The sequence below is a fragment of the Vicugna pacos genome, chromosome 31 (genome assembly GCF_048564905.1).
Source record: "Vicugna pacos chromosome 31, VicPac4, whole genome shotgun sequence".
NCBI classification, from domain to species: Eukaryota; Metazoa; Chordata; class Mammalia; order Artiodactyla; family Camelidae; genus Vicugna; species Vicugna pacos.
In genome coordinates this window covers 23,110,951-23,123,207 of record NC_133017.1, presented here as the reverse complement: position 1 = coordinate 23,123,207, position 12,257 = coordinate 23,110,951, and the positions used below count along the sequence as shown (strand labels likewise).

General features: G+C 53.2%; 2 protein-coding genes across 3 annotated transcripts in view; one reads left to right on the top strand and one right to left on the bottom strand.

Annotated features, from left to right (window-relative positions):
- Positions 1 to 12,257, bottom strand: part of LOC102541868 (uncharacterized) — a 108,199-nt gene that overhangs the window by 19,149 nt on the left and 76,793 nt on the right. The gene's annotated exons all lie outside the window — the stretch shown is intronic.
- On the top strand, positions 3,932 to 10,257 carry LOC140690763 (spermatogenesis-associated protein 31E1-like). 2 transcript variants are annotated; one of them, XM_072952686.1, is made up of 4 exons: positions 3,932 to 4,330; positions 5,090 to 5,141; positions 5,716 to 5,776; positions 6,050 to 10,257. In XM_072952686.1, the coding sequence occupies exon 4, from the start codon at positions 6,537 to 6,539 to the stop codon at positions 10,197 to 10,199; it is 3,663 nt and encodes a 1,220-aa protein (XP_072808787.1). In that variant the 5' UTR covers positions 3,932 to 4,330; positions 5,090 to 5,141; positions 5,716 to 5,776; positions 6,050 to 6,536; the 3' UTR covers positions 10,200 to 10,257. The 2 variants fall into 2 exon arrangements, with proteins under 2 accessions (XP_072808787.1, XP_072808788.1); XM_072952687.1 differs by lacking the exons at positions 3,932 to 4,330; positions 5,090 to 5,141 and having other exon boundaries at positions 5,489 to 5,776.

Here is a 12,257-nt window from a genome sequence, read left to right as displayed (position 1 = left end):
AAATGTTTCATTATCTATTGTATATATATTAGCTAGTATCTGCAAATCTCAAACTCCCAGGTTATCCCCTGGTGACCATGAGCTTGTTTTCTATGTCTGAGTCTCTTTCTATTTTGTAAATAAGTTCATTTGTGTCATTTTTGTAGATTCCACGCATAAGTGATATTGTATGGTGTTTTTTTTTCTGTTTCTGGATAAAGAAGTTGTGGTATATTTATACAATGGAATACTACTCGGTGATAAAAACACAAAATGAAATAATGCCATTTGCAGCGGCCTGGATGGACCTGGGGATTGTCATTCTGAGCGAAGTAAGCCAGAGGGAGAAGAAAAATACCACATGATATCATTCATATGTGGAATCTAAAAAGAAAAAAAAAAAGGACACTATGAACTCATCTACAAAACAGAAATGGACTCACAGACAGTAAACAGTCTTATGGTTACCGGGGGAAAGGGGGTGGGAAGGGATAAATTTGGGAGTTTGAGATTTGCAGATGTTAACAACTATATATAAAAATAAATTAAAAAATAAATTTCTTCTGTATAGCACAGGGAATTATTCAATATCTTATAATAACCTTTAATGCAAAAAGATAAGAAAACAAATCTATGTACACGTATCTATGCATGACTAGGACACGATGCTGCACAGCAGAAATTGACACACATTAACTGACTATACTTCAATCAACAAAACAAAAAAAAAAGAGGAAAAAAAAGACAGAAATGAAAAAGACAATTGTAGTTAGTGACAAGGACTGTAAAGAGAAGAAAACAGCCAGGGTGGTAAGGAGCTGGGAGGACCCACTGTAGAGTGAGCGTCAGGAACGCCCTTCTGCAGCCAAGAGGTCTTGGGAACTGAGATGCTGACGCAGAGGGAACTGGTCTCTGGCTCTGCTAGTTCCTTCCAAATTATTTCCCTTTAAATGCTGGCACTCAGCATTCTTATCTGGAGAGTGTGAGAGGAGCAGAGAAGATTCTCAGCCAGAGGGAAGATTAAATAGGTGGTGTGAGGGGAGGAGGCAGAGCTTTGGGCAGAAAAGGAGTTGAGTTGGGGGGGTGGGTAGGGAGCCTCCTCATGGTGCTGTTTCTTCCCACTGTGGGAGCTGAAGTAATTTGCATGACAAGAAGAGGATGATCACCCTTACACCATAAACTTTGCCAGAAGAGAAAATGAAAACAAAGCTGAGAAGGATGAACCTGGCATAAATTACCCAAATGTTTTGAACTTAAAACAAGGAAGATATTTCTACTTGTGTGAGAATTAAAAAAAAAACTTGCTCCTTTGAAGGAGAAATTTGTGGTGTGTATTTACAGTCTATTTACAGCAAAACAATTCATTTATCTAGGGCCCAGATGGAGACTTCCCACCCCTTTGTGATGCTTCCTCTTGTCCTCTGAGCACCCCTCTGTGGCCCAAAAGAATCTTATTTCTGGTGAGAAAAATAATCCTTGTTTTCCCTGCCTGGAACTTTTAGCCAGGTTGAGCCCTTCGGGATTATCTGTTCACTGTTGACTGATGGAGTATAAAGGAGTCAAAGATGAACCTTTCTTGTCTGTCTTGGAAACAAAAACGTGTTAAAGCTACAAGGCTGCCTTCTTGCAGGGATGAATGCACGCAGACCACTGCTATGTGATGGGTAGTTTCTGGCATCTAGTTAATAAGCAGACATGTTAACCAAAATGGGTGCTCTGGGGTTCCCAAGACCACCCTCAGGTTCCATGATTCACTGGGACTAGGTCATGGGACCCAGAAAAGCTGTTACATGCATAGTTATGGTTTATGACAACAAAGGGATACAGATCAGAACCAAAGAAAAAGATGCATGAGGCCAGATGGAATCTTCCAGTTGTCTCTCCTAGTGGGACTGTACAGACAGTGCTTAGCTCTCCCAGCAAATGATGTAACAGCGTGTGCAAAACAATGTCAGTCAGGAAAGCTCACCAAGCCGTGACGTCCAGGGTTTTGGTTGGGGGTCAGTCACATAGGCATGGAGGGCCCCTATGATTGACCTTAGCCCTTGATCACCTGGCTCTGGAGACAAGGTGGGGCTTGCATTTCTGGGTCTCAATCAGAGAGACACTTTTCGGCAGGCTGCCACCCCCAGGGCATTGCCCAGACAGCAGACTAAATGACCTCCCCAGTCTTTCTCTGAAAGAGGCTTATTTGCTGGTCCAGGAGCTTCAGCCTGAGGGAGAGGCTTCAAGCTTGGCACACACTTAAGGGTCTACAGAGCTGATCTCAGGGAACGTAGGTCGCTGGAAGCCATATCGGCATTCTCCCTCTGCCTCAGTACAGCTGGACAGTGTCTCCCGAAAACGAGCTCACACATTTTTCTGGAGCCTTGAATTTTGACTGCTGCTGGCAAGACGCCTCCAGCTCCGTGGCACTGGTGGCCAGCAGAGCATGTGCAGACAGTCCCACAGGATTGGACACATCTGCATTCTTTAAATGCTACTGCCTGGAGGTCAAGTTTCTAAGCAGCCTAAGTCTAGGTGCTGACTGAGATTCTCCCCTGTGGGCACTGAGTGTTGCAGAAAAACGTGTTAGAGCTTCATGTTACAGCTCAGTTGTGCATCCGGGCGAGAGACCAAGCAGCACTCGGAGGGTTGGAGAACTCAGGTTTATTTATTACGCCAGCAGGCCCAGAGGAGTTAACACTCCAAGCTCTGGACCCCATCTGTAGGTTTACACAGGCTTTTATAGGCTGCCAATCAAGACTTTGCAAAATTTTGTAACATCATATGCAAATAAGGTATAATAACGGTGAGTAATTAGGAACAAGCTTTGTAGAAATGGACCAATCAGGAGTAAGAGAAGTGGACCGATCAGGAGTGAGGGAAATGGACCAATCAGGAGTGAGCAAAATAACCAATCAGGAGTGAGCTCCATGCAAATGATGTACTACAAATGGACCAATCAGGAGTTAGTTTAGGGAACCAATAGAATTTTAGGGGTAAGTTCCATTTTCCTAGAAGTAAGCCGTTTCAGAGGCAAACAGTGAGATAGAGCCGCTGGGCCAGGGAACCGGATGGTGCTGGCAGGAGAGTAGTGGCCTTGCCTGGGGGTCCTTCTGGTCTTTTTATGGGGCTTCCCGCCTCAACAGGTCTTGGCATACCCTCAACTGTTGAGAATTATTAAAAATATAGCAGGCCATTTGGACAATCACAGAGATTTGAGAGAAAACCGAGAGCGAAGGCAGGGTTGAAGAGCAAGTTTCATCTCCTATGAGAGGCCAATGCTTCAAGACTAGGAGAAGGTTTTAATTTACCTTGAAACAAAACAATATGTGAGTTTATGAATTTTAAATAATAATTTATTTAACCTTGTAAAAAATGATCAAAAAGAAATCTAACATGCTGTGTTGTTCACCACAATAGGACACCCCCCTTCTAACCCTACTATTAGAAATATTATAATTAAAATAATTGTATTCTTGTCTATTTTTTCTATTAAAATAATCTTATAAATTTAAAATGCTATTATTAGTTTCCAAGACTCAGAAGCAAAGATATTAGAAATTTATGAAAAATATACTTTTCAGGCTTAACTATTTCAATTTGCTTTATAATTCTTTAGCTCTATACATTTTGAATGCTTATTAAGTTTTAATTCCCTGTGGCTCAATATAGTGAAGATGAGCTGAAACTTTTTTAAACTTTTGAAAGTTTTCAAAAGTCACAAGGCTCAAGAAATATGAAAGAAGTTTAAGTTCTATGTCTGCATTGATGCTAGGCATAAACATAATATGTGGAAAATTTGGAGTTACAGACAAGGTCATCCTGAGTAAAAATCCCCAAGAATTAATCAAAATTCCAGGGACAACTCCAGGTTTTTTAAGAGCTATTAATGGAATTCAATTAGAGATCTTGAAGGAATCCATTGTTATCTGGGTTCCAGGTGGAATTAAAAGAAAGCTGGCTATTACCTGTCTCAGGGCGAGAAGGTGGTATTGGCTGGCTCAGAATAGGATGGATGAGTGAAACCGCCTGGCTGGCAGGTTGGGGTGTGGTCCAGCTCCCTCCCCAGCCTCAGGAGCCCTTTGTGACCAGACCACAGCTGTGATGCGGGCCTAGGACTTTAGTTCTCACGTACACCCGCTGTGCTCAGTGGCCTAAGGGCAGCAGTGTGGTTCAGATGATGGAGAATTATCTCTTTTCTCTGAAAAGCACTTTTGATACCTGGCTGAGCTCCAGCTGCACGTTTCGGGTGCCTGACATCATCTTGGGCGCCCTGTGCGGACTGGGGCTCTTCTTCCTAATTATCTCCTACTTCCAGGGTGGTCCACCCGCACCACCTCCTAGGAAGCACGGAAACTTCAGGAAGGTAAGGAACGCTTGGCTCGGACCCAAAAGCACCTGATTCTCTCTCCTTTATCCTGTCATTATTTCCACCTTTCTGAGTCGAGGAGAGCGCCCCCTGAGGTGGGAAAGACTAGGACACCTATTCTCGGGGAACAACAGGACAGCGGCCCTCAGGGACCAGCCGGGCTGGGCAGGGGCTGGACTGGGCACCGGGATTTCCAGCCAGAGAGCTCAGGCCAGTCGTCCAGGGAGGGTAGAGGGCTCCAGGGCAAGTCCCAGACTTGGGACAGTGACCAGGGGCTGAGGGCTGGATGCTGGGAGTTCAGACTCAGCCAGAGGTCAGGCCCCTGAGCCCCGGCTCACCGGCCGTGAACAGGTGTCTGGGACGAGACTTTCCCCGGTCAGGGCTGATCTGAGGGCAGTGCTGAGGCCCCCAGAGCCTCCGACTGGGGCTGCAGGGGGGCCCTGGCCTCGGGAAGCAGGGCCCACCTGACGGAGCCCAGATGCGCCTGCAGGTCTGAGTGCGTGTTTCCTGAGCAGAGGAGCAGTGACGGAAGACATCCAGGGTGGGCCTCGCGTAGAAAATCCGTCTTCACGTTCTCCAGTGAAGGAAAACAGAAAATACTTTCATCCACTTTAAAAGACAGTGGAAGGGGAGAAAACCCACAGAGCCCCGTTAGATGCAGAAAGCTGTGCTGTGCGTGGACGCGGGTCTGACGCCTGTCGGGGGAGGGCGGAGTGAGAGCCGGGTCCCAGCCCCTTGCTCCCCCTTGTCTCTCAGCATCCGCCGAAGGGCAGGGGCAGGACTTGGAAGAAAAACAGAGCTCTGAAAGGTAAGCTCTGTTCAGCCCCGTGTGCCCGAGAGCCAGCCCCCACCCCGGGCCCTGAGGACCCAGCTCCGCGGTCTCCGAGGACGAGGACGCCGGTGGCAGAGTCTGTCCCTCAGAAGCCGAACCCTCAGGGCGGCTCCTGGAAGGAGAGCAGAACCCACATACTTTCCAGATGCCGCGCTCGGAACGAAGCTGTGAGGGGCCTGGGAAGGGGTGTGGGCCGCGGGCGTGCGGGCCGCAGGGGACCAGCGGGGCCCGGGCGGGGAGGTGGGACCTCCAGGTGTAACTGTGCTGCTTAACTTTGCTCGGATTCCTCCGTGAGGTGACCCCTGCCCTGTAGCCCCACAGGGGGTTGTCAGGGCCGCGGGGAGGGGGGGATGGATGTGGAGGCGCTTTGAAAATGATAAATCCATTCGTGAGCTTTCTCCATCTCTGTCAGGGACCAGGCAGCCTTGGGCGCTGGTGCGTGGGCTGCAGCCTCCCAGTGATGTCCCCTAGAGAGGGACATGGCACTCGGCCTCCTGCGAGGCCCCTAGGCTCCCACCTTCACCCCGTGACCCAGCCTCCTGATTTCCAGCTTGCAGAGACTGTCAGGAGGAGCTGGAAGAGGTTCGGGACCTGGTTTTACTTCTGCAAAGGTAATTTCCCCTCCTCTCCCGGGTTCTCCTTCCTCCCGGAGCCTGTGGGGTGACCCCAGGGCTGCAGGCAGCTTGGGGCTGACCTGGGAGGGGGAGCCCTGGGGATACGGGATGGCTAAAGCCCTGGGGGAGGGGGGACAGCAGGAGCATTGTGAAGTCAGTGTGGGGGCCATGGAGGGCCAAGGGCCGCAGATGCCCACCCCCACCTGGCCTGCCCAGCTGTCCTGGGCCTGCCAGCTCCTGGCTGCAGCTTGTGCCTCCTGTCTCCCGCAGCCACCTGGGGAGGTCCCCTGACAAGGGCGGCTTTCAACAGCAATCCCGCCAAGAGCCCCCTGACAAGGTGTGCAAAGCAGAGCCTGCTGGAGCCCAGCAGCCGTGCAGGGAGTCTGCAAAAGAGGCTGCTCCTGCCATGAGCCTATTGGCTTCCCCTGCTCCTCTGACCCAGGTCTCCACCCTGTCAGCAGACCCTTAAGACCAGCCCAATCTGGAGACAACCCCACTGGGTACCATCCCAAAGAGCCCCCGTAACTCCTTTTTGTCGTCTACCATCCCAGCCATCTTGAGTCTTGGGCGCATAAGCTGTCCCATTTCGTTCCTCTCCAGCTGGTGGGAGACCACCAAGGCCTTGTTCTTTCCCACCTCATCAAAGTTCCAGCAAGAGCACCCAGCAAAGGCCCACTTCTGGGGAGGCCCCACAAATAAGCAGGTAGAGATTGGTAGCCCCTCATTTGTCAACCCGGACATCCAGAAGCTACTGGAGATGCTAACCGCCAAGAGAGTAAAACTTAAGGCCTGGAAGGAGAAAGAAAAGGGTGGGTCATCAGCAGAACAAGTGAGCTCTGACTACCATCTGAGCCCTCGAGGGCGTACGTGGTGGTCAGGGGGCGAGGAGCAGAACCCCGCGGCCCCTCGGTCTTTCTGGAACGTGAAAGACAAGCCAGAGCAGCTGTCGGGTCCTCGGCAACTCTCCCGCCCGGAGGTCCTGAGGGACCACTTAGAGCAGAAATACAGCCAGCTCTTCTGGGGCCTCCCCTCTTTGCACAGTGAGTCCCTGGTGGCTTCAGCCCTCGTTTCCAGTTCTTCTCAACTGAAGGCACCCTCTGTTTTATTCAACGGAGCCTCTAATGGCTTTCCCATTTCCATTCAACCCAGTATACCTTTAAGTCTTTCTCAGGCCCCACTCTTGCCCGGCCTGGGGACCCAATCCCAGCTTTTCACTCAAAACTTGCCTCAGTCCCAGCCCCCACCCCTGGCTCCTCAGGCTGAGATCCAGGCCCAGTCCTACCTCCCAATTTCTCTCCTATTCGAACCTTCCTCTTCACCCCAGATGAGGACCTACGGGCCATCTTGCCCTACATTCCAGAAACAGGCACAATCTTTTATCCCACCTGAAACTCAGCATCGGGAATGCCAGCCGCTGCAGCAGCAGCAGCAGCAAAGCGGGAGGCCTCCACCCTCAGGCGTCAGAAGACCTCAGGGAGTCTTCATTCCCAACCTTCCCCAGGCGAGAGGGGCCTCCCCGGCCCAGAGGTCAGTTTCCTTTCTTCACGGGGGCTCAATCAGCCCTAATCTCCAGTATCAACATCTTCCAAAGAGGCTCAACAAAGGTCAACTCCGGAGTCGCCTGCCCTGCAGGATCCAACTGACTCTGGAACTGAGTTCACCTCAGGGCCAGTCCTCAGGGACTTACCAGACACAGGGCAAGCAGGAACCCTGGCCGCCCCCTACATTTGTAGGCAAAAGCCTGAAACCACACAAGACAGGGTCCAGGTGCCACAGAGGATCCCACAGGCAGACTCAGACAGAGTTCCAACCAGGAAAGGACTTCAGCAAGGGTCTAAAGCCGTGTCTGAGGAGGATCTCGAAAGATCGCTCCAGGGCCAGGTTCCCTGTGCAGTTTCTAGAAATTAGCTCTGCAAAGGAGTCAGAAAGATGCTTGATGAGGCCTTTGAAGAGTAACATAGGAAGTTACTTATCCAGGGGCCCAGATAAAAAACACCTAGAAAAAGTCTTGAGAGCCCATTTGGGCAGGAAGTTGGGGCAGATTAACCAGGGTTTGATTCCTGTGAGCATGCACCAGTCCTGGCTTGTGGCCAGCCATGGTTCTTCTGAGTCCCACATTCACCAGGAAAGGAGAAACCGTGCATTCTTGAAGCACTGGGAACCCTGCGTAAACACCTTCCATCAGCTTTCCTTCCTCAGTCCAAGCATTCAACAGATGCTGGGAGCACATATCATAAGATACCGAGTAAGGCACAGGTGGGGCCTGCCTCCCCAGGACTTCGAGCCCATTAACCTTAAGCTATATGAGGCTCAACCCTTGTCCCTCCCAAGGTCCACCTTCGCCCCCTCAGCCACCTGGCAGTCTGGGGCACACCCGAAAGACAGCTTCACCACACTTCTGGGAAAACCTCAGCCCTATCTGGGAGAGAAAGTGACAACAGGAGAGTCACGTCTCACCCTGATGAGTCCCCTCCCTGCCCCCTCCCCTGTGTGCAGGGAGACTGAGAGGCCCCTGGGGAAGATCCCACCTAGGGACAGCCAGGCGCCCTCCGAGGCCCCTCGTCAGGAGGGCGGGCCACCGTCTCAGACACTCACACGCAGCCTCATGGGCAGAACCTGGCAGAGGGGGACTGCCCTGGCGGCCAAGGAAAGCAACACAGAGGCCAGTTCAAGCTCAACAGTGACCAGGAATAAGCCAAGGGGAGAGAGCTGGGGTTGGGCCACACGAGATCCCTGCCAGAGTGCCTCCATCCTGGAGAGGGACTTACAGTCCCAATCTTCAAGGGCCAGACAGGCCTTGGAGGCAACGCAGGTGGAGGAGGATCCTGCTTGGGAAGTCACATCGGGACCCAGTATGCTGGCCAAATCCCAAGCCTCTGACGTGGATCGGAAGAGATCAGGGTTTCCAGCTACTTGTAAGAGCTTGTCACCACCAACAAAGTCAGCTGGCCAAGATCCAAAGAAGCCACGCCTTAAAACACAGGCTAGTGAGTTTGAGCTCGGAAGCAAAGTGGAATCAAAGAATCAGCCTCAAGGCCATGCCACTGGTGATCTCCGTCCAGATTCTCACACTGATAACCTCCTTCAGGACCATGCCACGGGCACGCTCCTCCAAGACTCTGCCTCTCAAGTGCTCCTTCAGGGCCCTCACACTGATGTGCTCCTTGTGGCAGACATCTTGGCTTCTTGTAGGTTCCCGTCCAGTCCCCTAGGGGCACATGCTAGTGGGGGGGCACCAGCTTTCCAGGCGCTATATGGCCTCAAAACAAGTGGACAGGGTAGCCAGGGACAGCAACAATCCAGAAAACCCAAACTTAGGGACCCATATAAGAGCCAAAGTGAGGTGCCTGCTCCAACTAACGAGCGGAGGGCCATTAGGAGACTCCAACCCGGAGAGTATGAAGAACCGAAGAGCATCCAAGGACCACAGGGACCCGGGAAACCAAAAGTTAAGGACCCGTGTAGGGGCCAGATGGCCTCGTCTGATGAGGGAGCGGTCTGTGCACGGCTCAGACCAGGGGAAGATGAGGACTGGAGGGCCTTTAAGAGGCTCCAACCAGAAGAGGATGAAGAAGCAGAGGCCCAGAGTGAGGTGCCTGCCCCGGCTGAGGAGCAGGACTGGGGAAGCAAACCGGGAGAGCACGAAGAAAGGTCTTCAGGCCTGAGAGCCCCCCAAGCCAGTGGGCGGAGCCTTCCTCCCCCGGCCAGGGGAGCTGGAGAGTCCCTCGGCAGGAAACACCTCCAGCCAGGGCAGGGGCACATCTCACCAGAAGGCCACTTCAGTAAAAGGATGAGGCACTTTCATCAGTGCCTTACTCCCAAGAAAAAACGCAAAGAAACGGAAGTTTTCCTTCAAAAAAGCAAGCCTGCATCTAACACTGCTCAGCGCCAGGAGCCCAACAAAGGCAGATTTGTTACGAACAGCGCGACTGTTGATGCTCGGACAGTCGCCAAGGCTGTTGGACAGATCCTGGTGGACAAGTTGGGACTCCATGCCTTGGAGGTAAGTCAGCACAAAGAACCAGTCCAGGTCCAAGGACGTGGACATTCCCACTACGATGGGGTTCTCTGCTCCTCAGAACAGAGAAGAGTAAGGAGAGATATGGACTACAGTCACCAAGCCAGCCACAAGGACCACAGCTATCTCGACAAGACCAGGCAGACCAGAGACTGGGGTGGCAAGTGTGCCTTCCCAATCAGGGAGCCAGGCAGACCTTGCCAGCATGGACCAAGGGTGGCAGGTGCCTCAGGCCACCTGCCCCTCAACCCAAAATGCTGTCCTCAGAAATGTGCTCCTTCTTGTCTATCAAAACATGATCCTCGTTTCTTTCCTCGTAGGATAGATTTTGCCCAAGAAAATATTAAGTACATTCAAAGAAAATCTGTTCCTTATCATGTTAGCACATCCTCTGTGTGCTAATGGCTCCTTCCAACCACAACTTTTATTGTTCCCCCAAATACATGTTTTTTTCCCATGACCGGTGTGGCGTCTGTCTAGTGTCCTGCTGGGGAGAAGGGAAGGGGAGCCAAGTGCTTGCTTTGGCTTCCAGAAGGGACGACGGGGCCATGGAGGGAGGTTGACCCCAGCGTGGAATTCTCACCCTCACCCCAGTTGCTCCTTTAAGTCCCGCAACTACCAGCATTACAGAAACAAATGAAAGCATCCAGGGCCTGTCTCGGAGAACAAAGCCAGAAGATCTCCCCTTTCCCACGATCTGGCTCAGCCTTACTCCCCCCCACGTGCTCTCTACCTTGAACTTGTGCGGCTGGAGGGGAGGGTTTTGCAGAGGCTGAAATTCCCCTCAGTCTCCAGCAAGTGTCAGAGACAAGTTCACATGGCAGATTAAGGAAGCGGATTGGGGGCAGCGCTGGCCCCGCGTCCAGAGCTGGGAGAAACCTTGCCCCCCACCCCCGCCACGTCTTGGTGGGAAGAGGTGACACCTGCCCTGAGCCCTCCCCTCCCCATGAAGCTGGGTTGAGATGGGCCCGGAGCGGCCCCCCCTCTGCCTTTCTCGGGATCTGGAACGCGGCTGCCCCAGCTCTGGGCATGTGCGGCGGGAGCCCCAAGACCTCCGAGGGCCTGTCCAGCCTGCCCCAGAGGAGGGGGCAGCCCGGCCCACAGCGCCCACCTCCCCCCCGGCCTGTGACTCTGTGCAGTCACCTCACCGTCTGACGGTGGGACACTGGGCACCCTGTGGCGGGGGCGGTTCATGGGGAGGAGGCAGGTGGCACAGGGCGCCCGCATCCCACCACCGTCTACAGGCCCAGAGCGGAGAAGACGGGGCCCGGGGGCTCTCCCCGGAGGGTCCACCCTCCTCCAGCTCCCCAAACCCAGAGGGCAGCCACCTGCAGCTCCTGCTCGGAGGGCCAGGCTCACAGAGGCAGCAAAGCCTCCAGCAAGAAGGCTCACTTCTCCACAGAGTGTGTACTAAGCTTTCACAGGACGGGGAGCTCGGGACAGACTGGCGGTCTGCGGCCTTCACCTACACATGGGGTCCAAGGAGGCTCCCAGGGGACAGACGGGACTTAAATGGCCCAGAGACTGTCCCGGGGTCCTAGCAAGTCTCACCTGGCTCTCAGCCTTGCTGACCCAGAGCCCGGAGCGGGAAGAGGCCAGCAGACAGGATCTGTCACACAGCGGGCGGAAGTGACCTGTGGGGACTGGGGTGCCGTCCGGCTTTCCTCCCCGGCCCGGCCACACGGAAGCTGGGAGAAGGGGAGCAATGCTCCAGAGTGATCGGTGCTTCGTGTCATAGTCACTCCCACAAGGGCCAGTCCTGCTCCAGGAGGGGCCCCTCATCCAGGTGACAGCAGGGATGGCCCTGCCCCCACGCCCGTCAAGACCCCAACTCATGGGACCGGGACCCGGGGCGGAGGCGCGAGCAGGCACAGGCCTGCGGTTTCTCCCTGGAGCCAGGTCCTGCCTTGGGCCCCATCCTGCAGGGTGGGCTCAGGACCTGTGGGAGGGGCTGGGACTCGGGCCAACAGACCGCCCTCGGGAGCTCAGGGGAGGAGGGCACAGAGTGGGGACCCTGAGCCTGGCTGCCGCTGCGTCCTCTCAGGGCCAGCGACCGGTGAGTGCTGGGGTGGGGGGACCCCAAGGCTCCTGCGGGGAGAAGCCACATGGAGGGGACACTGTTAGAACAGCAAGAAACAGGAAGGGGCAAGTCCCTCTGCCCTTGTCCTGCATAAGGTGCGGTAAGGCCAGCAGTGGAGGCCCCGCACTAGGAGTCCCCACACAGAGACCCCTGACAGAGACCCACACGGAGACAACCCCTCAGTTCAGGATTTGCAGATACAAACTACTATATATAAAATAGATAAATAACACGGTCCTATTGTATAACACACAGAACTATATATATTCAATACCTTGAAATGGCCTATAGTGAAAAAGAACATGAAAAGGCACACACATATGCATGTACATATGTACGTGTAACCGAATCACAATGCTACATACCAGAAACGCACACAA

What these genes read in the sequence shown, in the direction of transcription:
- LOC140690763 (XM_072952686.1), top strand. Translation starts at nt 6,537, where the DNA reads ATGCTAACCGCCAAGAGAGTAAAACTTAAGGCCTGGAAGGAGAAAGAA.